General features: G+C 40.4%; 3 protein-coding genes across 3 annotated transcripts; 2 read left to right on the top strand and 1 right to left on the bottom strand.

Moving 5' to 3' along the window:
* The first annotated feature begins 2,525 nt into the window (after window positions 1-2,525).
* Window positions 2,526-10,139, top strand: adm2b (adrenomedullin 2b). Its single transcript, XM_044194724.1, has 2 exons — window positions 2,526-2,918; window positions 7,552-10,139. Exons 1-2 carry the CDS (start codon window positions 2,830-2,832, stop codon window positions 7,958-7,960), a joined length of 498 nt encoding a protein of 165 aa, XP_044050659.1. The 5' UTR covers window positions 2,526-2,829; the 3' UTR covers window positions 7,961-10,139.
* Window positions 10,140-12,240: 2,101 nt separating this feature from the next.
* Window positions 12,241-16,922, top strand: miox (myo-inositol oxygenase). Its single transcript, XM_044194723.1, has 10 exons — window positions 12,241-12,397; window positions 12,792-12,872; window positions 14,000-14,080; window positions 14,841-15,003; window positions 15,099-15,166; window positions 15,453-15,562; window positions 15,962-16,029; window positions 16,133-16,182; window positions 16,336-16,448; window positions 16,527-16,922. Exons 1-10 carry the CDS (start codon window positions 12,380-12,382, stop codon window positions 16,633-16,635), a joined length of 861 nt encoding a protein of 286 aa, XP_044050658.1. The 5' UTR covers window positions 12,241-12,379; the 3' UTR covers window positions 16,636-16,922.
* lmf2a (lipase maturation factor 2a) lies at window positions 16,919-24,193 on the bottom strand. Its single transcript, XM_044194722.1, has 14 exons — window positions 24,014-24,193; window positions 22,872-23,125; window positions 22,739-22,767; window positions 22,252-22,445; window positions 21,792-21,970; window positions 21,311-21,449; window positions 20,785-20,913; window positions 20,588-20,693; window positions 20,335-20,431; window positions 19,879-20,061; window positions 19,498-19,666; window positions 18,685-18,796; window positions 18,146-18,254; window positions 16,919-17,955 (listed from the first exon to the last, which is right to left on the bottom strand). Exons 1-14 carry the CDS (start codon window positions 24,105-24,107, stop codon window positions 17,557-17,559), a joined length of 2,193 nt encoding a protein of 730 aa, XP_044050657.1. The 5' UTR covers window positions 24,108-24,193; the 3' UTR covers window positions 16,919-17,556.
* Between the last annotated feature and the right edge of the window lie 96 nt (window positions 24,194-24,289).

The raw sequence follows: 24,289 nt of genomic DNA, 5'->3' as shown, positions 1-24,289 counted from the left end.
ATAGTGTGGACACACATGCACGCACACACACACACACACACACACACACACACACACACGCACACACACACACATAGAGGTTTGTTCTTAGGGTAGATAATGCACATGTTGGACTGAGTTGAGGCTCATGGTGTTGGAAACTGAGCTTAGAAGGTAATACTGCAAACTGCTGAGTCACAGACAAGCACACACACACACACACACACACACACAGCCATTTAATTAAAGCCTGAAGCCATCTCCACATACAGAGCATTCTTTTAATCGGGTTCAGACTCTGAGCTTCTCATCTGTGTCCTCCTTCACACAAAAGAGTAGTCGTTGTTATACAAGGAAAATGAGAACAGGATCACAGCGACCAACGCAGAACCGGACTACCTCGCTGTATCTTTTCCTTTGGACATTTGTAAATCGAGGGACACCATGACGATGGTAGCCACGGCTGACCTGAACCTGGTTACACAACTATGTTCATTTCTCTGCACACGCACACTTTAATGTCTGATATAAAATCTTTTTCCATATCAAAAAGTATGCCACAGGATCCAGTGGTTGGGTTAAAGCTTTGCTTCCCAACCATTTTGCCATGTGACGAAGCAAAGTCAACTCACAACCCCTTGTCATAGGTTACATATTTCTTTGGGCTGTGAGCATTTCAAGCAAAGAATGATTATTTGTTTAATTTGAGTATTTAGAGGCCTGAAGAGGTAAAACTACCCCCATATTTCACATGAAAAAACTAACATGAGAGACATATCCGTTAAAAGTGCCGTTTTTTTCTCTTTTCCCCTTATTTGTTAATCATGTCACGACTCCTCAGATTAATCTAGTAACTCCTTGGGGGATCTCGACCCTGAGGTTGGGAACCAGTGTGTTACAGTTTGTACAGTGACATCCCTGTAATCCACATCTCAAACAAGGGCAGATACACACTACTGGGCCACCACATCAATTCAATTACTGCTGCTGCACTCAGGTCTCTCTTGCAAAAGAGAACGTAATCTACCTGATTAAATGGAGCAAGCTGGTTAAATGCTGTTAAAACTGTACTGTACAAGAAAATATTTTGTGTATGGATACATATGAGTCACTAGAGTTACCGGTAGCGATCTCTTATTTTTTGTGTTTATTGAGATTGAATCTTGTGCTGGGTTGTAAAGAGAAATGTCAGTTTTTGTAGTTAACTTTACAAATATCACAAAAACCTGTGCTGTACCAGAGGCATAGTTTTTAAAAAGGGCAAGTGGGCATAAACCTAGACTGACAAAGCTTTTACTATAAATACAGTTCAGATATAACATGTAATTTCTGTTTTTAATGCCAGAACCAGGAGCCTTATGGTAAGACCATTCTTGTACCTCTTATCAGCAAAGTTTTACTGTGAGCTATTTATTGATGGATAATTGTATTTATCAGTTTCCAATCAACCAATCACACTCACACTTCAAGGTCTCGCTAACACCTGCAGGCTTTCATTTTAAAGCTCTATAGTTCAATAGCACTATTGCTACTCTTATAATGGCTTTGTTATTGGAGTCCGGGTGGATTTTTTTGGTCATTTTTGCCAACTTTCTATGCATTAATTTCTTTGTTTAGCACTTTTTAAACTGTCCTTACCCCACATTCATGGTATCCTTTTTTCAGCACAAGCTCAGCCATAAGTCTGACTTCGCATTTAGTCAGTATAACAAAGTATGAAGCTGCCAGAAACCCAAAATACAAGAAAAATGGCACAGACACCTAAAAACATTTACAAATCTTTAGTCATAATCACTCAAAATACTATTATAGTATTAACAGTTCTAGGTTGTAAAAATATTTTTTCACTATTTAAACACATCATAACTCATCAAACAGCAGAAAAATGGAAGAAATACAACTATAATACAGTCTATTTACATGTAGTGAAGTGATTTTATTCCAATCAGTGTTTTTTTTTTATTATTATTATTGGAAGTCTACAGTATGTATGCTGTAAATTACTGAAAAAATTAATAACACAGTTTTTAAATTTATTTTGAAAAAAATGTTTTATGGTCTACAGACATGAAATACATACTATGCATGATATATAAATAAAGTTATGTTACTGTACTAAAACATGCTCAGTGTTTTCACTGATGAATAGACGGACTCCAGAGGGCTTTAATATGACCTCACTGCTTTAAAGATGAGTTCAGCAGTTGATTTCTAAGTGGGTCAAGCTCACTCTGACCACAAATTGAAGGTCGCTGTGTTAAAAGTAACTAAATCCAATAATACAATCTATAAGGATAGGCCTACCTATAAGGTCACCATGACCTCACATTTAAAAAAACACCCAAAACAACAAATATGGCAAATGTACTTTACTTCTAAAACCAAGATTATATGAGAAGACTGAAGTTCTTGAGGTTTAATTAGGTTGTGGGGTTCAATTGAGGTAAGGTTGTTGAGTAGGACAGATGATAAGCCTTCTTCCTCCCCTCCTCCTCCTCCTCTTCCTCCTCCCTCCATCAAGCTTTATAAATGAGAGAGCACAGGACTCCAGTTGCTCCCGATGTGAACCCCATTGAGCTTCTGAGTTTTCACGTCTTTTTTCCGACGATTTTTCTCATTAAAAGCGAGAAGGCCAGCAGTGTGCAGAAAGGATGCAGCGCACAAGATTGATAATGCTGTCAAGGTCACTCATCTATACGGGACAATTTAGTTCTTAGAAATCACTTAAAATTCGTCAGCTCCGAAAGAGCTGTCACTGGATTTTTACGCATTAAAAAAAAAATAAATTATAATATTTTGGTCCGCTGAGATCCGCCTCCCTCCCGGACAGTGCGTGTCCACTGCGCCGCCATGTGTGCGCTGTTTACGGCGTGGCTGTGCCTGCTGCTCGGCCTCGTGCCTCTGGAGATCCAGTCCCAGGCTTTGATTCACAGACACAGGTACCACTGCCTCACTCAGCATTTACACACTGAAGCGTGAACGCTGTTCTAGTTGAAGGTGGAAAATGAGAATACGGGCTTTTGGAACAAAACTTTGTTTTTATGTTGCTCGCTTTGTGATTCAGGGAGTCATTTCGAGGTCGATTTCTACATGAAACAGAAATTAAACTGAAATGCTTTTATCTTTAGTCAGTATTTTTCCATATCATAAATGGATCGAATTATAGGAAGGAACACTTTTCCCAGTCAAGATATTGATATTTTTTAGATTCTAGTGAATATATCTCCCCCAATAGTGAGTAATAATAACTAGGCCTACTATTAATATTACTTTATTGTCCCTCAGTGGTACCGCATTCATATCCATACAACAGGCCCTATACTATATTTTTGCTCTGATATAGCCTTCTTATCAGATAATAATAATAATATATAATAATATTTTTTCTTTGTAATTAAATCAACTGTGAAGCATTGTTAAAGGTTTAAATAACAGAAAATCAAGTCAAGTCAATTTTATTTAGGTCTGTGTATCATTTAGCCCAAAATCACATATTTGATTTTACTATCTGAACTACATACAATATCCTTAAACCCTCTATTCAGGGAAGGAAAAACTACTCCAAATCATAAAGCCTTTATTTCACAATATATTTTTGTGATGATATAATGCTTAATGCTGAAACAATTCGTTGATTAATCATGACTAATTAATCATTTAGTAAATTGACACAAAATCAATTACAAACAATTTTGATAATCAATTAATCATTCAAGTCATTTATCAAGCAAAAGCACAGAACAGTTTCTGGTTCCAGCTTCTCCAATGTGATGATTTGCTGCTTTTGTCTGTTTTATGTTACTGTTAATTGAATATATTTGGTTTTTGGACTTTTGGGCGAACAAAACAAGATGTCTGAAGATGTCACCTTGGGCTAAGGGAACTTGTCACTATTTTTAGACTAAATTATCAATCGATTAATGACTAAATAATCATTAGTTGCGGCCCTAACAGTGGTGAAGGGCAGTAGTTGGAGAACATTAAACCTGTGCCTTGCCTTCTGGCAGTCATTAATGTGAGAAAAAGGCAACAGCAGAATGAGGTAATTTGTTTTAGCAGCAGGAGGTGAGACAGAGGTGAGGTTGATTTAGTGGGATTTGGGACAAGGATACATGTACATGCAGAGGGGCCAAGCAGCAAACAAGCCACACTAGAACACAGTAAGGTAGACTACATCAACACACGCCACAGACAATAGTTTGTAGGTTCTGATAGTTGTGGATGTGAGTGCATCTTGTGACCGAGTGCTGCCGGCACAGTAGCAAATTAAAAAAAGACATAACTGTCACATGCAGACCCATGCATCATCAGTCTCTGAGTCTTATATAACAGGGATTTCTCTACAATTCATAGTTTTTTATAACACTTTAATTTGAGTGCTAAAGACAATATCAGGTTCAGTTGGATATTTGCATTGTGGAAGGTAAAGAAGCATCCAGAGCTTCTTTAATATATTGATAAATCTTTGTAACAATAACAAGCTATTCGTGTATTATTCATTTGTCTCTGCATACAGAGACGCTATTATTGTGATCTTTTTTTCTAAAGTTGACTGTCTAATGGTAATTTTTAAGTTGCATTCATTTTTACATAAGAAAAAAGAGCTCCATAAAGGTTTTTGTAGGTTGGGGCGCACTAGGTGTTTAACAAAAAATCCCTGGCTAATGAGAACGAGGAGAGAGAATCTCAGTGTGATTCAGCACTGATGTAACATAATACTGCCGCTGACACTTGACAAAATGCCTTGAAAAAAGTAAAAGAGGAGAGAAAGAAAAATTAAAGGGTTGTAATTTAGAAAAGACGAAGGAGAAAATAATGAATAGACCCAGTAACAATAACTTTAGTGAAACAGTGGGGATCTGAAGTTAGCTTTGCGCAAAGTAGTTTTACGACAGGAAAGTGTGTGTGCGTTTGTGTGTTCAGTTCCTCTGTGAAGAACCCCATGCTGCGCTCTAACTTGGGAGGAATGTTGGAGAAGCTCCTTTTGCTCTCAGACTTTCCACAGGTTCACAACCTGGACTACACACACACACACACACACACACACACAAGAAGGAGAAAGTGTGAGAGATAGCTCCCAGACTTTTTAGCTGCATGTTGGAGCAGATATTTCTACCTGTTACACTGGCAAGCAGTCCAGTGGCCTACATTTCCTTGTACTGGGAGGCCCCTCGGCACCAAGTGCCTTTTCCTCCAGAGACAACTGTGTCAAACCTCACCACATTTAACCTTTTAACCATGTATGGGTGTGTGCATGTGAGTGAGTGTGTTTTTGTGCATAGGAGAGAAATAAAGAAAGAGTGAACTTGAGCATGCACATGTAGAGCACGCATTGTAGGAAAGTGTTTGCATATATATGTATGTATATGTGTGTATGTTTCTGCGTTGGTAAATCTTGTTTGTTGCCAGGCAGTCACATGTCACTTGCATGTGTGTGCCCTCTAATGTGCCACAAACCAACATTATGCCTGTATGTGTGTGTGTGTGACTTTTGTCCAGAACTGCCAGAATTCAGCATCCATTAAAAACTATTCAAAGCTAATAGAGTTGGGAAATCTCACAAGCTTCCAGTCTCTGGTATAACACAATAGTGAGTTGGTCAAGGAGTGGGTGAGTGAATGAATGAGTGTGTGTGTGTGTGTGTGTGTGTGTGTGTGCGTGTGTGTGTGCATGTGTGTGTGCGCGTGCGCGTGTTGGCAATGAGAGCCCGAGGTGTCCGGCCAGAAGGGTGATCAGAATACCAGTCAGGATTAGCTTCAGGATAAAGATCATATGGTATTCTGGCCCACTTTTCACACCAAACAAACACAAACATCTCGCTCCATCTGCCCCTCTCCCTTTACTCTTTTTTTCTCACCTCATGAACAGCCAACACTTGTGAATGGGGAGGTGTGTGTGCGCACACACAACTATACACACATACAAAGTGATTTTCTCTTTGGCAGGACAGTTATAAGGTAACCAAGTACTGGCAAAATCAACATCAGTAAACAGCAAGTTACTATATTTACTATTGATTAGCAAAGGGCCCTTTTCAGATGGATAGACAGAAAGAGAACTTCACTGAGTGACAGCTGTAGAGCACCATGTGTCCCTTGGTACTTTACATGAAATTATACAATACTAAGTATTGTATAATTTCTGACTGGTCACATGGCCAAACAGACCGGCTCGCTCTAGCAGCTGAACTCTTGAACGTCTGAGAAAGAGTGGGGATGAATGAAAAACAAAAAAGGTATTGTGACGACGTGAGAAAAAAAGGCTAGACGGCAGGGAGGTGAGAAAGAAAAGTACTTCAAACCCACTCAAGAGGAGTGGTGGTGTAGGAGTTTCTCACTACCGCCTACATTGTGCTCTGTTGTTGTCACTGTCTTGCTCCCTCCCCTTTAAGATTTGTCAGCTCAGATATTGTTGTTGATAAACTGGAAATATTGTTTTTTTAGCTGTGTTGGTGATCACGCGGATGGCAGTGTCAGACTCAGTCGGTTTAAAACATTTTGGTGCAGGAAGCACCACAAACAAATTTAATCACTATTTCACACAGGGCCATGTAGGTTTGGATTTTGTTTTCCCTTAATAATAACAAACCTTCATTTAAAAACTGCATTTTGTGTTTACTTGTGTTATCTTTGACTTAAATTTGTTAGCTCTGTTTTTATTCTCCAACTCCTGAGGGAAATGTCTGTCTCTTTAGCTGCTAAATGCTCTATTATGTTCACCAGCTAGTTGCTAACTGTATCTGTCTGCCATTTGGTGCTGAGCAGGCAAAACCTGTTTCAATGTTCAATATTGTTTTAATTAAGACAGACTTGGAAAATTGTGAACCTATCATTTAAAATTTTGAAACAAACTAAAGAAAACAATGTAGAGAGTAAAAAACAACTGATTTCAGCTTTTATATCTCAAAATTGTTTGTTGCATCATGATGTTGTTTCCCAGTTTGTAAAGTATCATGTAGACCTACAAAGTGAACTCATTTTGCTGGATTCACATCATATGATCAGATGTTCACGAAAATGTTTCGTTTCAGCTATTTTGAAGTGTTTTAAATATATCATACTGGGTGGCACCACCAGCTTTCTGTAGATATGTTTATGCCCATGTAGGCATAGACTAAAAGATCACACATAGGTGATAAAATCATAAGTGAAATGCAAGCTGGCATACTATAACAAATGACATGCACACACACACATCCACACTATAAGATACAGAGATAGCCAGCTGTAGACTCTCACCTGTTCACCACCCTCTGTCTATCTCTCCTTCTATCTTTCCTTCTCACTTTCTCTTTCAATCCACTCTTTCTCTCTTTCGTTCCCTGAAAAAAAAGAAGAGACCACAGGTTGAGTACAGTCCCGCAGTACAAGCCTGACTTCCTGTGAGGCATTTCATCTTATAGTAGCGATTCAGTTTCACTCAGAAACCCAAGCAGGCGACATGTGCATGACTGCCCAGCATCATATGTGAACAGGCTGTGTGTGTGTGTGTGTGTGTGTGTGTGTGTGTGTTGTACTGCTTCTGCATTGCATCTAAACATTTTCTCGTTCCTTCTGTTTCTCTGTATCTCAGGCTGAGTTTACCCAGAACCTCTAAATACCCAAAGTCTTCTTACACCGCCATCATGCCCACTGCATCTGATCTCTCTACTGCCGTTGACAACCACATTACCCAGGGAGACAGACATATCATCTGGAGGGCCCTTCTGCACAAAGAGCCCCCGCCGAGGTTGTCCGACCAGTTGCTTGACGAAAGCGACAGTGTGCTATGGGAAGCGCCGGTCTGGCAGCGTGGGTCACGGGGTCGTCGTCATGCCAACAGTGGCAGCGGTAGGGGCCAGGGACATCTGATGAGGGTAGGGTGTGTCCTAGGCACCTGTCAGGTTCAGAACCTCAGCCACCGTCTCTACCAGCTGATTGGACAGAGTGGGAGGGAAGACTCTTCCCCCATTAACCCTCGCAGTCCTCACAGCTATGGCTAAGACCATGCCTCGAATCTAGCCAGATGCCTTTAGCACTAAACGTTGGCAAGTTACCCAGGTCCTTTGTTGCATCAGTGGCACAAAATAAGCCTTTGTCAGTCCTTGCAACCCTGTCTCCTAGAAATTACGTTTTTGTAGTATTAAATCGTTTTCCCAGTTGTGTTGTGATGAAAAATACAATATCTGCTTGCAAAATTGGATATTTTGGCAGAAAACAAATGACATACGTTGTCAGTGAACATTTTATTAACACATTCATATCAACATTTTTGCAACTTGCCAGATGCATTGATTCACAACATTTTTTCAATGTGTTAATAGAAAGCGGGATTCTCTCAAAACATATTTGCTGTTCTAAATTAGTAGTAGGCCTATATACAGGTCATTCCTAGGAGACGGGGTTGGTCCTTGATGTATCATCTGACCTCAGCTGCTTGGCAGTAAAAGGATGATTATGGTTTATTACAACTTGGGTCTTATTTTTGTACTTTTGACTATCATTGTCATTGGTAATAACATTGTACTCATCAAATGAATTGCTGAGATCTCGTAATGTGGCGACATTGCTAAAAAGAAGTCAGACAATGCAAGAAACACAAGCAGTCAGACAGATTTGAAAGAAACCCCCAGGTTAGCCAAACAGGGGGAACGAAGGGGAATAGTACAATTATTACCCAAACTGTCCGTTGTAAATAACCATCACAGTGAAACTTGCAAGGCAGAGGGTCACATGACAGACGGAGATAGCTAGCCCAGCTAGCCCTGTCGTACACATGACCCTTGCTTTGCAGGTTGTATTGGTGCCTCAAGACTCTCCCCACAGTTTACAGGCCAACTTCCTGTTTCAACTTATTATCAACAACATTTCAGGTGTGCTATCTTTTGGTTTTACCTCCAAATAAAGTAGTTTAGATAATCTGGCTAAATTTATGACTCGTTTGATCATTTGACAGGAAACATTGAGTTTCTTGGCCCATCAGACTCTGATGTAGTAATGTTACCATGTTTTCTGATCCAAGCAATTATTCTGGTGAGTACAAAGTTATAACAACCTACAGATACGATGGGCAACGCTACAAACATAAGTTGTAATAATGCAGAATTTCTGTATTCTTTAACATTACGGCCTCTAGTTTTATGGTTGTGTGGGCCAGCGCAAATGGGAGATTCCTTAAAGACCACAGCGTTATCTGCCTTTACGGCCAGTTTACTGCAGTGAAACTAGAGTCCTAGGTGTTTTGACAGATATACACTAACAACCATGAAGATACTATGTATGTAAACAAGGAAAACTGTGAATCAGAGAAGCCTCTGTCAAACTGGCCTACCTGACTAATGTCTGCTATCGTCATTAGTGGTGATCCTGCTGATCTGAATTTACCTGAGCTCAGTGCTAATCCACCATGTCCCTCAAAAGCACCTTCATCTCCCTCTGCAAACAAGTAGATCTACTTCAATGCAGATAGAAACCGAGAATAACCTCCAATCAAACCCAGTTAACCTTTCACCCAAAACCCCACAGTGCGCACAATTAGCCAAAATAACCACTAACCCTAATCCATGAACTGTCTGCACGCTTCTTAACAGATAGCTTGTCTTTACTCTCTTAACAAGTGAACCAGAGAGAGGACAACTACACTGTAGAGTGCTTTTTATCTGCAAACTGTAAATCTGCGATGCATCATTTTTGACTTTTGTTGCCATAAAGTTTTTTTTTTAGCCTTAATTGGTGTAATCATTTGTAAGGCCTTATAATGTTTTGCCTTTCAGCTGTCCAAATCAAGCGTCATGGTAAATGTTGACTATTAAAGTGTTATTTAAAGCTTTATACTATTCTGCTTTTCTGTGTGTGTCAGTTCAGCATGACTCCAGTTTCAGTAGTTGTTCTTACAGGAGGGCTTACAAATGTTAATAGAAATGCATGAAAGCAATAGAAATGCATGAAAGCACTTTATTTTTCTTTACATTCAGTATGACTTGAATTTTAAAAATGTGTTATTTAACTTAAAATTAATGAGACCGTTTTGCTGTAAATGTTCCACTTTACTAAATCTTCATGTTCGCGTGAGCGCCCCTTCGAGGTATAAGTGTCCTTTTGTAAACCATCTGTGTTGCCTTCTTCTAATACTTTGTTTTTACAATAGCAGCATTGTGTAATAAAACTCTAATCAAACCTTCATGTGTTATTGGGATTTTTGCCTTTATTGATTATTGATAGTGATACCTGCAGAGAGAGACAGGAAAGGCGGGGGAGAGAGAAGGGATGACATGCAGCAAAGGGCACCAGGTTATCGAACCCAGGGGCCTTAACCTTAATGGTATGCGCTCTACCAAGTGAGCTACCGGGGCGTTAGCCTTATATCACATGCACCTCCTCATGAACATGTGGCGCTCATCAGGCTGAAACGAGCGATTTACAACAAGTTTGCGCAGTTAAGAGAGTTTGGTGAATCCTCATATGAGCATGCCTTACAGAAAAAAAAGAGATATTTGGGATAAGAATATGAAAATATTCTTGCATGACAAAATTTGAGTTATTGTTTCAGAGTAGTTCATGTAGTAGATGTGAGACATTTTCTCCACTGACTGACCAACAAACAAGCAAGGCTGTGCAAGGCATTTTTAGATTTCAGATTATTCTGACGAAGGGCGGCCGGACCAGGAACACACACAATCAGAATCAGGTTCATAGCATCACAAAGAAAACAGATTTAAAAAAGAGTCGAAGTGGTAGACGCCACTATGACGTCATCAGGGTTAGCAGGGTCATCAGGGTTTTCAAACTTTGGGCTGTTCCCTCCAGAGCCACAGAAGACACTGTTTTCATAGGCTGAATAGTACTCTCCATGACAAATAAACTGAAATCTGTGGAGCACAACCAGAGATGTCATCGTTTTTTATTCCACACGTTTTTCTTCCTTGTCAAAACCTGGTGCCTTCATTACCCACAATGCAACTTGTCCACGACAGTTCTGAGTGAGCTTCAGGTGTGCTTCAGTCTAATGTATCCTCGAGCTGCTAGCCTCATGCATGAGATGAGGAGGGGGCTACAGAGGTCCGGTAACCTCACTTTTTTCTAACTCCACTCCCCCAGATTTTTTCATTCTCAAACTTGTAGTCTTCAGCTCCAACCGACACTGACATCACTTGAGGTAATTTATTAGACTTCACGCAGCTCCTTCAAAAGGCTTTATACAACATTTTAAACACTTAAAAATGTGGTGGCTTGTTGTGGTTCTAAGTTGACCACAGTTAGCCAATAATTTGGGATTTGGGGGCGGCCAATCAGATTTCAGAGTTGGACCGAGACTCCACCACCCCTTGACACACCCCTGAAACACAATACAGTGTTTAACAGCTTGGTAGATAGATAGATCTTTTACATTTTCTTACATGTTACACAACACTATTCGCAAGGACAAACAAACAGCACAATGACGCACAACACTCAGCTTATTCAGATATTTGTTGCTGTGTGTGTACGTGTGTGTACCAGGCACTGACCTCTCTTAGTGAAGGCAAGAGTAGGGCTGCAAGCCAAAAGTTAAATTCTCTCAAATCCTACACCAGTCCACGAAATATCACATCACATTAAAATGTGCATCTTTTACTATAGATATTATGAAGAATTTCCTCTTGTTCACACATTCAGTCCAAAGTGTGTGAGAGGGACACCTGGTGGCCTGCTGACACTGATGTCAAACAGGGCGTTTGGTGGCTACAACTGGCAGGAATCAATAAATTGTGAGTACTGGGTCATTGACTGTGCCTTGTTTGAACACTTTGGTCAACTTTACCTCTGGTCCAACAAACAGAACAGATTTCCTCCTAATCAGTCACAACTAATCTGTGGAAGTCTTTCTGTGTGTGTGTGTGTGTGCATGCGCGCGGGTTTGATCAAACTGACACCGTGAACCAGGATTTGATACTGAGAAATCACCATTCAGATCCTGTTGTGTGTTATGTAATGGGGTCAATACCCAGAAATATGAAGATGTACCCACGGCGGCTTATTTGGTTTTGTTTTATTTGTGTGTGATTTTCTTGACTTATAAATCTGTGTAAATGTGCTTTTTTCAATAATTAAATATATGATATAGTTAAAAATAAACAACTAAACTGTGGAACAAAAAACTACTGAGTCATTCTACATCAGTCCAAACAGGTAACCTGCTGATTATTGAAAAACTCTTCCTGGGATGGACACACACACACTTGTACACAAGGTCAAGGTTCAACACAGGGTACCCCATTAGATGAGGTTTGGTTAAAGTGTGACTGGACATTGGCGTGCACTATATGTAGACCTGCAGTGCAGGTCAAAAACATTACTGTTGAAACGAGCAGGATATATATAGGCCTGCGGGCAGACAGCTCCAGAGGACCAACACAACACAACACAGACTTCATCTGTCAGCCATGAGGGTCATCAGCATCGTATGTGTGACTTCAGTGTTATCATTTTTACATATTTATCTATTTTTAACTACTCGTACATTTCTTTTGAAAGCATATATGTTATTCATCTTTGTGTTGCTCCCCAGCCACTGGGGATGCACAAGCCAGTGCATTCCTAATTGCCGGTCCCAAGCCCGGATAAATGGGAAAGGCTGCATCAGGAAGGGCATCCAGCATAAAAAGCCTATGCCAGATCAAATATGCAGATCATCAGATCTCCATGCTGGGTTAGGTGGGGCCCGGTTTGCCAGCCAGATGGAAACAGATGATCCACTGGGGTGACCCCTACAGGGAGCAGCCAAAAGAAGAAGGAGACGACGTTATTCATCTTTGTAAAACCTGAAAATGTTTTCTGTACTTATTTCAACTGCAGGGTCCAGACCCATCTCTGGTATATCGGCCAAATGTGAAGATGAATGAAACCAAAGAGAAGGAAGACTACAGAAACTTTGAGGTAAGCATTCAAAGACCCTCTTCAGCTGATGATACTTATTTAATGCTGCATTAATACAGAGGTGAGAAACACAGCGTTATTACAGTTATGGGAGTGTTACAATTATGCAGCAATACTGTTTGCCATATATGTAAAAAGACAGTGTTTTTAAAAGGATGTAATTTTATTCATATTAGTGATTGTCAACTACATTACATCCATGTGTTTGTTTGGCATCACTTTGTGAATTCAGGTTTAAGGAAATGGGTAAAATGTACCTGATCTCTGAAGTAAAGACTGAGAGGGGAACTTGAATATTTTCTGCTAAGGAGAGGGGAATCTGACTTACAGTTGAATGCAGCATATAAACAAAATTATAAAAAATTCTCAGAAACAATGCATCTCAAGAAGTGATCTATGATTATTCCCCCTATTCAGTCTCAATCATGAGGGCCAGGGATGATGATGGATGAAGAGCGGAGTCTGTTTCAATCAGCAGAACATTGCTCTTTATTTGCCCTGTAGACCAGTGATTTCCCTACGTGTGTGTTTACCTAAGTGCTGTAAGAGTGTTGTAATTGAGTTTTGCCAATTGAAACATGCACAGCTCTGTATGATTCTCCTGTTAATACCTTAATCACACTCACTGTGTCACAGGAGGGGGGCTTTAAATTAACTTCTCTTCTTGCACTGGTTAACCCTCCCTGAGTATTTTTATACATTGCAATACATAAAACATTGCTGAGTATCACTAGTTTTTGAAAGTAATGCAGAAGTTGCTCAACACCAGTTCTTTTGGCTGACACAGAAACTTGTAATCATTCAGTTGTGTGTTCAACAGTGGTGTATATTGTTTTACATCCTATGTTCCTTCACTCTTAAATAGTTAGTGAAGTAATAAAATATGTTTGTGTTCACACATGGACTACTTTTTAATTTAATAATATTTAAAAATATACTACTATTTTAGTAGTGGTAAGTAGCTCCATCTAATTACCTTTTATTGTGCAGCGGTCTTTGCCAAAATACATTTCTGCAGTAGAAGATTTCATGTGAAGTTATTAAAAGTTAAGTCAATAGTATTTTTTGAACCTGAGATGCTGTAAATCTGTTGTTGTGTTGCATGTGTGTGTGTGTGCATGTTACAGAGTGGCAGTCTGATTGACCGTGTGTTCAACACATACAAGCTGATGCACACCAGCCAGACGCTGGACTTTGTCAAGCAAAAGGTGAGTAAATCAGGAGCAAAAACAGCAAGTGCACAGAACTTCAGCAAAGTGTCAACAGGAGCTTCTTTACTGAGATATTGGGGGGAATGAAACACAGCCAATATTAAATTAAATGGGATGGTGCATCAAAAGGGTTTTTTTCTGTGTCAAATATCAGTGATGCTATTTTATGTAACTTATCTTGCACTAAATCACACTGATTTTGTATTTTCTTTGTATTTTGGGAATTTCTGCTTTGCTCTGGATGACCGAGTGGTCCTGTCAGACTGAGCAAACAAATGTCGTCCAGTCCTCTGAAGTGAAAGACAAAGAGCCAATAGACGTTCTGTCTGGACTAAATGTTATTTAACTAACCTCATTTTCACTTCTCCCAAAGGTCACACAGGGACACTTTCCTGTTTTATATATGAGACCCAGCCATGGCCACCTACCCTGGGACTGTAGTTCAGAACTGTGTGGGATATTGGAGAATGTTGTTAATATTAAAAGAGGGGTGCCCTTTTAGTTTTATGTAACATGTAGCGTATAAGAGGTGACTGGCGAATAACGTCACTGCTATTGCTGTTCACTGGATGCATTTGGTTATTCACACAAAAACATACAGCAGATGGGCCTCATTTGAATAAAGCAAAAGTTTCCAATAACACATGAACTCATTTTCAAGTTAACAGCAGACAAACCTGATCCCTCTATCCCTGAAAATTCAACAGAAAGCAGCATTTAGTAAATTATAGTAAGTTATAATACTGTGACTATGCAGCATTCTGAATGGGCCGGCTGCAACCACACTCAGATGGGGATGATGGACGCCATCATGTCTCTAGACCAGCTGGTGGACGAGTCTGATCCTGATGTGGACTTCCCAAACTCCTTCCACGCCTTCCAGACTGCTGAGGGCATCCGCCAAGCACACCCAGACAAAGGTACTATACAGGGAGAGAGACAGAATACACACACAGAGACTGTGTACAAACACATACAGAAGTCTGGTAAATATGTGTTCACTGTTCCTCTCCAGACTGGTTCCATTTGGTAGGTCTGATCCATGATGTTGGGAAGACCATGGCTCTTTGGGATGAACCACAGGTAGGAGACAGGTTCAACACAGGGGAAGAAGTTTTGTTTTACAGTTCCATTAGGGTGCCTGAACAACCTCACTGAAGAATGAGTTCAATTTGTCTTCTCAATACTCTCAATGTTATTTCTATGACCCCTCTTCGCTCCTTTTTGTCTCTTTATGTGAGGCATGCTTGAACTCTGTTTTGATAAGTGATTATCATTATTACAATAACCCCTAACATTCTTAATTTTATTTAATATACATGGAGAGATCCAATTAATTCTAATAGCAGTCTATGTGTGCGCTCTGCAGTGGGCTGTAGTAGGCGACACCTTCCCAGTGGGCTGCAAGTTTCAAAACTCCATTGTGTTCAGACACAATACCTTCCTGGATAACCCAGACGACAAAAATCCCAGCTACAAGTTGGTATTTCCATGTTACATTATCATGTTGGCATGGTTACTTGAAATATGAAGCTTATGACATTTAGCCAACCAGTCATCTCCTCAAAAGTGCATAATACCAACCTAAGGATTTACCCAGATACACAGCATGTGTCCTCCGTCCTCTACATTGTAAATACACTTCTGAATTTTTTGCCTTTACTTTAAAAACACCCAGTTAAATTATCCACTCGGTATCTGTAGTCCATAATCCATCAGTTTTAATGAATGGAACAAAATACAGTGCCTTTAAATGTACTCTAAATATCCTTGTTTATTTCAGCACTACAATTATCGACAACACCTGATGTAAAGGCTGGTTGTTTGATGTACTGGGAGTTTGGCCTGTTACATAATGATTTTTTCTCCTCTCTTTAGTACTGAATATGGGATCTATGAACCAAACCATGGGCTCGACAGTGTCTTCATGTCCTGGGGCCATGATGGTATGAGACGTCATCACATTCAGCCATAAGAAAATGTGTACTGCTAGTGAAGTGCCTGTTTATCAACGATACTGTACCTGAACTCCTGCATTGTTGTCTTCAGAGTATCTCTACAGAGTTATGAAGTTCAACAACTGCTCCATTCCAGAGGAGGTGACAAAATGATTACATTAAATGATTGTTAAAGTTATGTTTTGGGACATCAACTACTGAAACACAAATGTGAAATTTGTTATAAGCATTGCTAAGGTCTTGACTGGCAGAAAAGCTGCTCAGTTATGGATCTACTTTTTCCTCTCTCTTCAGGGTTTGTACATGATTCGCTTCCATTCATTCTATCCGTGGCACTCCCATGGAGACTACATGCACCTGTGCAGTGACAAAGACCTGCACATGCTGCCCTGGGTCCAAAGGTTCAAGTGAGTATCTTGCCATTACCTCCCTAGTATTATCCTGCTCGCTGCTTTCAGAAGCTGCATCTTCCATCCTTTCCACAGCAAATTTGACCTGTACACAAAGACAACAGATCTGCCTGATGTCGACAAGCTGAAGCCTTACTACCAGTCTCTGATCGACAAGTACTGTCCTGGAATACTGAAGTGGTGAAACAGACACAATTCAACAGCAACACTATGTTGTCATGAATCAGCTGATACAGAGGATGATTACATATGCTAAGTAACTTTATAACACTAAAGCTGGATTTAGTACCTCCTGTAGACACATAATACTTATCACTGACTATATTTCTATCAAGCTACTCAGAATATAACCTGAGTAACTGTATATATCTTATGTATACAGACACACACACACACACATATATATATATAAAAATAAATAAACCACTCATGATTGTTACACATTTTCAAATAAAAATATACAGAAATGCATTTCTATTTTATTGTATTTTAATGTTATAAAAACCTTTTAAAAAGCACTACATTAATTTGTGATGTTTAATTTCTAATACTGACAGAAACAAGACACATTCGTAAAAAAAAAAAAAAAAAAGAAAGTGCAGAATTGTTTTAGTTCTGTACAGCAAGAGGCAAGAGACCACAGTGACACAAATAAAATACCTTAAGCAAACACACACACTTACATACAAGTGCAACACACCAATAACAGTAGACAAAGAGTAACATGAACAACACACATTTACTCTCTTGATGGGTAAAACAGAACCCACCTTATATTATAAATTTCCTCTCTACTTTGAGCATGATTTGATCTGATGACTAGATTTCACTTTGAATCAACATAAGTCAGAACCAGGAAGGTTTTAAAATCTATAAACACCTGGAAAGATCTGCTGAATAGAGTGATTGCTTTCTGATATAACTAATATATGAACAATGTACTGTAATAAGGTGTAGGTGGGAGAAGGCAAATAAACTTATTTTTCCATAATTGGCTGATCAGGAAATACAAATATACAGAGAACAACTTCTTTGGTCATTTTGGTCATTTTTTTATGAAGGCAGGTGGTGAAAACAGTCTACTACGGGATTACCTGCATCTTTTTCAAAACTTTCTCTTTCGGGGGATCTCATCTTTTTCTGTCCTGTCTTCCTCCTCCTCCTCTCGTGCCTCATCCTCTTCATCGTCTTTCTCCCCTCCTTCGACCTCCTCCACCTCATCTTCGCGGTCCTCTTCATCTTCCTTCTCCTCCTCCTCCGCTGCCTGCTGTTCATCTGACTTCCCAAAATGGTCTGAAGAGCCGTTAGACACATTTTCTGTGTGATTGTTCACAGTCGTGTGTTTGTTCCTGTTTTGCAATCCCTGGAGCAGACAGAAGGCGGTGCTGCAGACAATCAGGGTCCAGATTAGTATGTGGGCAGGAACACCTCTGACCTTAGAGCGCACCCACCTCACCGCCCGGGCAACAGTGGTGTTGGACATACGATGTGGTGATGATTTGTCCTACACACAAATAAAGATGAATATTAATCAATACTGGATTAATATTGGATAGATTAAAGAATGAAAAGGGACATTTCAAAGGGACACCCTTCTTCACTTGTTTCCCATAGTTTCTAATGAAAGCTTTATGACAAAGGTCAATACAGCAAAACATCTTTGCTCATTTCGATCTCATTTTTTTAAAACTTACCTTGAGTTTATATTGGTTGAGCATGCTCTCCAGGAAGGTGTTGCCCAGGTGCACTGTGGGATAGAATTCCTCATCATAGACCCTCCTCCACCAACGCTGTGGGTAAGAACTGCCAACAAAGACCAAACAGTAAATATCCTGTCGTTTGTGTGCATTTAAGGTTACTTCTAATTTTCTAATAAACAGGCCAGGACGGCAACATCCAGACAAGCAGGAAAGTTGCAGACAGTGTATAACAATGAATTAAGTACAATACAGTCAAACCCTTTGTGCCTTTCACATAATATAGAATATACTTTAATATATACATTTTTTCCATTAATGTTTTGATGACGCATCTTTGCACAGGGAAAATTAAGTGAACTTAAAAATGCTGAAACATGTTATAAATCATGTTAGTGGCAGTTTATTGAGTTTGAATTTGGCCGTAACGTTCCAAAGTGTGTTGGGTGACATCTTTCAGCACACACAGGTTACCTCAAAGCCAAGAATAATCATGTAAACACACTGAGACAGAGGGAGAAAGAGAGACCACTGACCCGTCAGCCTTTGGTTCAGTAAACCAGTATCTGTAGCGGTGGGCTCGGAGGTAGGCAGGAGGCTGCTGGTGGAATGGATACTGAGATACATCTGTCTGGATCAACTCTATCACTGCAGAACATACAACAAAGCTTTCAGAGATCTGCTTGTTCTTACAATGTTTTCAATGGTAATTTCACACTGAATCATTTAGGGTAGAGAACATTTTCTGCACTGTGCTCTGTGGGTTAAAACTTTTAAAAGTACCTGTAGCTGTGGTCCAAGATACTGTGAATTGCTGCTGGAAAACTTTATTAAGAGTTAACATTAATTATTGTTATTATGTTTTCGTTATTCATCAAAGTAAAGATGGTGCAGCAGTGCACGCGTTGGTGTCTGCAACATTCTCTCTCTTAATAATACCAATAATAATTTTGGGGTCACCAAAGATAAGTTTTCAAATCCTACACATACAGGCTTTTAGTGAGAAGCAGCTATTTAAACTGTTCATGACCGTGCATTAGTGTGAGCACAGCTGCAATGATCCAGGGCTAGATTCACTTCTTATCACAACCTAATTAGTGACGTCACAGGAGGCCTTGTCAATAAGCTGACAATGGCTAAACGCCTGCTCTGACATCACTGTTTGTGTGTGTCAAGAAGTGCAGCGTCCTTGAAAGTTTTAATCCATCAAAAAAAAAAAAAAAAAAAAAAGCAGAGCAGTGCCAGTTTTCTGCTCCATTTGATTCTGTGTTGAATTGTCCTTTAGGGAGATCAAAGACTGACAGGAGATGCAGCAAAAAAATAAACTGTAGCACTCTGAGGGTGCGTACCATCTCTTTTGCCCTGCAGCAGTCGGTATATGAGGCTGGTGAACCATGGAGCCTGTGTATGAGCCCCGAGGGCAGCAAACCACATTTGCCAGTCCAACCTGGGCTGGTGAGGTGTCACCACAGGAGGAGGTGCACTTAGGTTGCCTGGCTTATACATAAACTCAATCTCCTAGAAGAAAATAGAAGAAATATACTGATATGAATAACTTACTTACTTAATTGAATTGTTATAATACTTCCTTCATGGTATTGTTGTATAGTTACAGGTTGTGCAAACTAGGACCACCTTATACAGCATGCTTCAATAAAATTAGCTGTGCAGTCCTGTCATCATAAACATAACAGTTAATCCCATCGTCTATGATATCTTTTTTCTCTCACGGTCCACACGACTCCATCGCTGCTTCCCTCGATGACAACCTCTGGCCGCCCACTGACCCCGGTCATCCTTCTGAACAGGCCATATGAGTTGACCAGCTGGTAGCGATCCACCAGCTCATAGGCCCGATGTACTCCAGGCCACAACCTGGCATTAGAGTCAAACTCTATGTAGGTGAATGGCACCTGGAACAGAAGAACATAGTCAGAAAGTGATGACATCAGAGAAAGTATTTTGGTGAAATTGTGGCAATGAGAAATTAGAAATAATAACGATGGATGAAGTGGGAAAATATGATCAGGGATGGTAAACACTGATAGTTTGACTTGCGCCAACATAAAGAGTGACAGCAACCAGGTTTGAAGAAATATCGCTGATCAATTATGATGTTCAACTGCATGACACATTAGCTTCATGATATGAAATTCAACCATTACTGCATTTCCAACAGCACACACCAGACTAATAGTGAACATAGCAGCGGTGGCAGCAGCAAACACAGTCCACTGGACAGTTCCACAAAACCTCTTCAGGAAACCAGAGACACACGCACATCTAGAGAAACAATACATACGTTATTTTTGTCCTTCCGCTGCACACTAACACATTTTCTATAAAGAGGTACCTCACCAACATGCAATACAGAAAATGCAACAAAACTACATAATCAAGCACAAAGACACACAAATAGATAGACAGATAGAGTCCTACCTGAACATGGCTGTGACTATCTCCCAGGTGAGAGAGAGAACACCAATCCAGATACAGGGGATAGTGACAGTCTTCAGAAATTGGTTAAGCTGGTGGTATGTGAATGCTGCAAGGACAAAAATGTAAACAAACTGCAAAATTAAATTGTTTATATTCTATTTTCTCTCTCTCTCGCTCTCTCTCACACACACACACACCTGTCCGTGAGGTGATGACGCTCTTCGTTGTATCCAACTGTAGGTCAAAGCATACAATTGTTCCGAAGATCATGAGAGACCAGACTGCCAGCTCCAGCATGTAACACAGACACGAACACAGCTTGGAGTCTGACCAGAACAGAGAGAGAGCATGATGATGCTCTAGTAAGAAAACTATGGCAACATCACTCAGGTCCAATTTCAAGCTTTCACTGTGTGTCCCTCTGTAGGTTTAAAAATGGCAAACTTTTCCCAATCACAGTGTGTTTATTGATTTTGTAGGTGATAGTGGGTGTTTAATATGGTGACGTATGCTGATGACAGCATATGACAAAATTAATGTCTGTGAAACAACACTGAACCTATAGCATTAAATGTGTATCTGAACTTTTACATGCATACTTCATTATTTAAGCAAATCCTAAACTTTAAGACCTGGGGAGAGTGATACTGTTTTTCCTTATTTTCCTACACTTTACAAATGTGTGTAGACTGCATATGTATTCAGCAGTTATGTTTATAATACCATTGTTGCTGATCTTGTCTGCCTTGCGTAGCCAGAAGTGTACATGCTGGTTGTCCAGAAGAGACGTACAGAGGGTCAAAGTCAGCAGGTTGAAGAAATTGTAGTTTCCAGTCAAAATGATGAGCACTTGAAGCAACACCTACACAAGAAAAAAAACAAACAAAACAAAATTACCAATAATTTCTTCTGCTGCACAAAACCAGGTAGGTATTTGAGGAGTGAAATTTTATTTTATTTATTTTGTTACTAAGCACAATGCTTGCCAATTGTAGATTTCAGAGCCAGTTTGGGAGGAAAGTTAGTAGTGCAACTTCTAAGAATTAACAACTGTACAACCCTGAAGTTAACCGTGCATTAAGAAACGTAAATGAACCCAAAGGTGATTGCTAACATTCAAAGTTAACACAAAACACACCCCAGTCACTGAGCAAAGGTAAAAAGAAATTTAGAAACTTTACAGAGCACTTGAATTTCTACCCACCTGCAAGTAAAAAGCCCCAAGCCGGAGTCTGCGCAGTGGGCTGAAGAAAAGCAGGGGTGCAGCGATCTCTATAACGAAGGTCCCCACCACACTCAGCTTCTGCCACCACACTGGCAACTGGTGAGCAAACCAGGCTGGTGGGGTGGGGATACACTGAGTCTCATAGTGATATGTCAGAGCTGTTCGACACACAGTGGAAAAGAAATTTAATCAAATGAAACAAGAAAAATAGACGAGATCCTGATAGTTCACTGACAAAAGGAAATATAAAAACAGTCAAATAGCAGCTTTCAAATTGTAGCAATGTCCTCTCTCTTTGCTTTTGCACATATTAAAAGACACATCTGCAACCAATTTGCATCCTTACTTACAAATTATTGCAATTTGAGATTGTCTTGTAGTGTACAAACAGAATAAAAGGGACACAAAGAACATCCTCCATACGGACACTCATACACACCTGTAAGGCCCCACCATGTGGGACAACGTGACGTGAGTTTCACCACACCAGAGGCAAACATGAGCCTGAAGAGCAACCAGCGGATCAGCCAGAAGGTCACACCATCATGCTCTCTGACCCCTCGTGACCCTCTGATTAATGTCAGTGGAGCAACAAGGATACAGAGGAATCCCGTCTCCAGAAGCAAGTTGTCCCTGGACAGTAATAAGTAGAAAGAGCAACAAGAAACAATGAAAGAGTGGCAAGTAAGAGACAGACAGAGAGGACAAGGGAACCAAGGTTGCCATTCTAATTTAGTGAGGTCTACAGTGTTGTTGCACAGCAGCAGAGACAAACATTACTACGATGTTACAAACAGTGGACCGAGGATGACAAACATATCAGCAAACCGCCAAAACCATCTCGGGATCCTATAACCAGCTGATATTTATAGCACTGTTGTGTTAATAAAACATAAAGATCCACAAATCTACAAATCATCACTCACCACTGGAAGTAGAGAAAAACCTGGCCCACCTGAAACAAGAAACAAAAATGGCCAGTGAGAGGAGGGGACACCATGACAGCAACTACGGCAGCCTGTGAAGGAAAACTGTGTACAGTGGACACTGTAAACTCACTTGATACATGGACAGGTACAAGGCCCAGAGGCAGAAATACACCATGCTGTCTCTCAGCGCCTCCACCAGCAAGGCGGCGAGGCTCAGCACTGCCCCTATAAGACACAGCAGCTCCATAGCGGTTTGCGTGTCCAAGCCGAGATGAGGTCCCAGCCACAGCAGGGTGGGAGAGGACAGCAGCTGTTCCCCTAGAGGCTTACCGCTGTACCGCAGCTGCCAGCGAGCAGGCAACAACCCCTCATTACCATAGAGACCTAGAAATAGACATAAACATGGGAAGCAACAACATAAAGCGTCTTAGAAAGGTGCCTATGATTCATATAATTTGTATACATCAAACCACTGGAGATTCCTTGTGCACTGTATGCAAGCATCTGCATTTGTTATGTTTCTCCATGCATTTATTCAGGTTTTCTGTCTGTATCTGTCAGTGGATCTAACAGTACTATAGACTATCATCAGGATCAATGAGCACCTGGCACAGACCAGCTAGAAATGCCTGTAGTTAAGCAGCCTCATATAAAGAATAAATACCGGACCAACATTTTAAATGTAATGTATTTCAACATGTATTTCAATGTGTGTACAACACATGGGAAGACAAAGTATACTTCATAGTTTGATGTGATCGAGTTTCTGTGATTGCATTTATACTCTATGTCCTTCATTTCAAAATCCATTCATTCACAATTGCAGACAGTTTAAAAATGTTGCAAATACATTTCTGGAATGGCTTTAAATGAAGTGAGAATGCGATGCACTCGAAAATTATGTTGGCATTTCTTTTAACTCATGGGCGTGGGCCACGTCTTCTGGACTTCTGCTGGGCTACTAAAATGAAGCGTCCTCAACTGATAAAAACAAACAAACAGAGGGTTTCTGGGTACTGTAGTACAACACATTAGTGTGCGTATTTACAACAGGTTGGGTCTCTCTCAGCGGCTGTTAGCTTGTAAAGTTAGCCAGGAGCAGGTAAACCATTATGACCGCAGCCCACAGAAACTTCCATGACAGCAGGAAAAGCGCAGGAAGACGGAGGGCCAAGTTTCCAGCTAACATGCTAACACATAACGCTACACGCATCAGTAACGTTAGTAAGTTAAGTGAGCTAGCTTCCACACAGGCAGCCGAGTGAGTCTCACCTGGTATCTGCATATAGAGGGAAACAAAGGCAGCCAGATAGATGACCGCCATGCACCAGAGGAACATGCGCCGTGGCAAGATGATTTCCCCCATTTCTGAGCCGACCTGCTGGACGGAACAGCCGCTCCTTCCTTTCGCTGCCTGCCCTGCTTCCGTGGCAGGACGGGACGCGGGATTTAACGTAGCGATGTGCGCCTACATTCACCCGAACGGCCTCAAGATGTCGCTGCAGTTCCTTTGAATGTTATGCTGCATTCAGGTAGCATCGGATGAAA

This window comes from Siniperca chuatsi, linkage group LG4 (assembly GCF_020085105.1).
Source record: "Siniperca chuatsi isolate FFG_IHB_CAS linkage group LG4, ASM2008510v1, whole genome shotgun sequence".
NCBI classification, from domain to species: Eukaryota; Metazoa; Chordata; class Actinopteri; order Centrarchiformes; family Sinipercidae; genus Siniperca; species Siniperca chuatsi.
The sequence above is the reverse complement of the archived record's forward strand: the minus strand, read 5'-3'. Positions and strand labels throughout refer to the sequence as shown.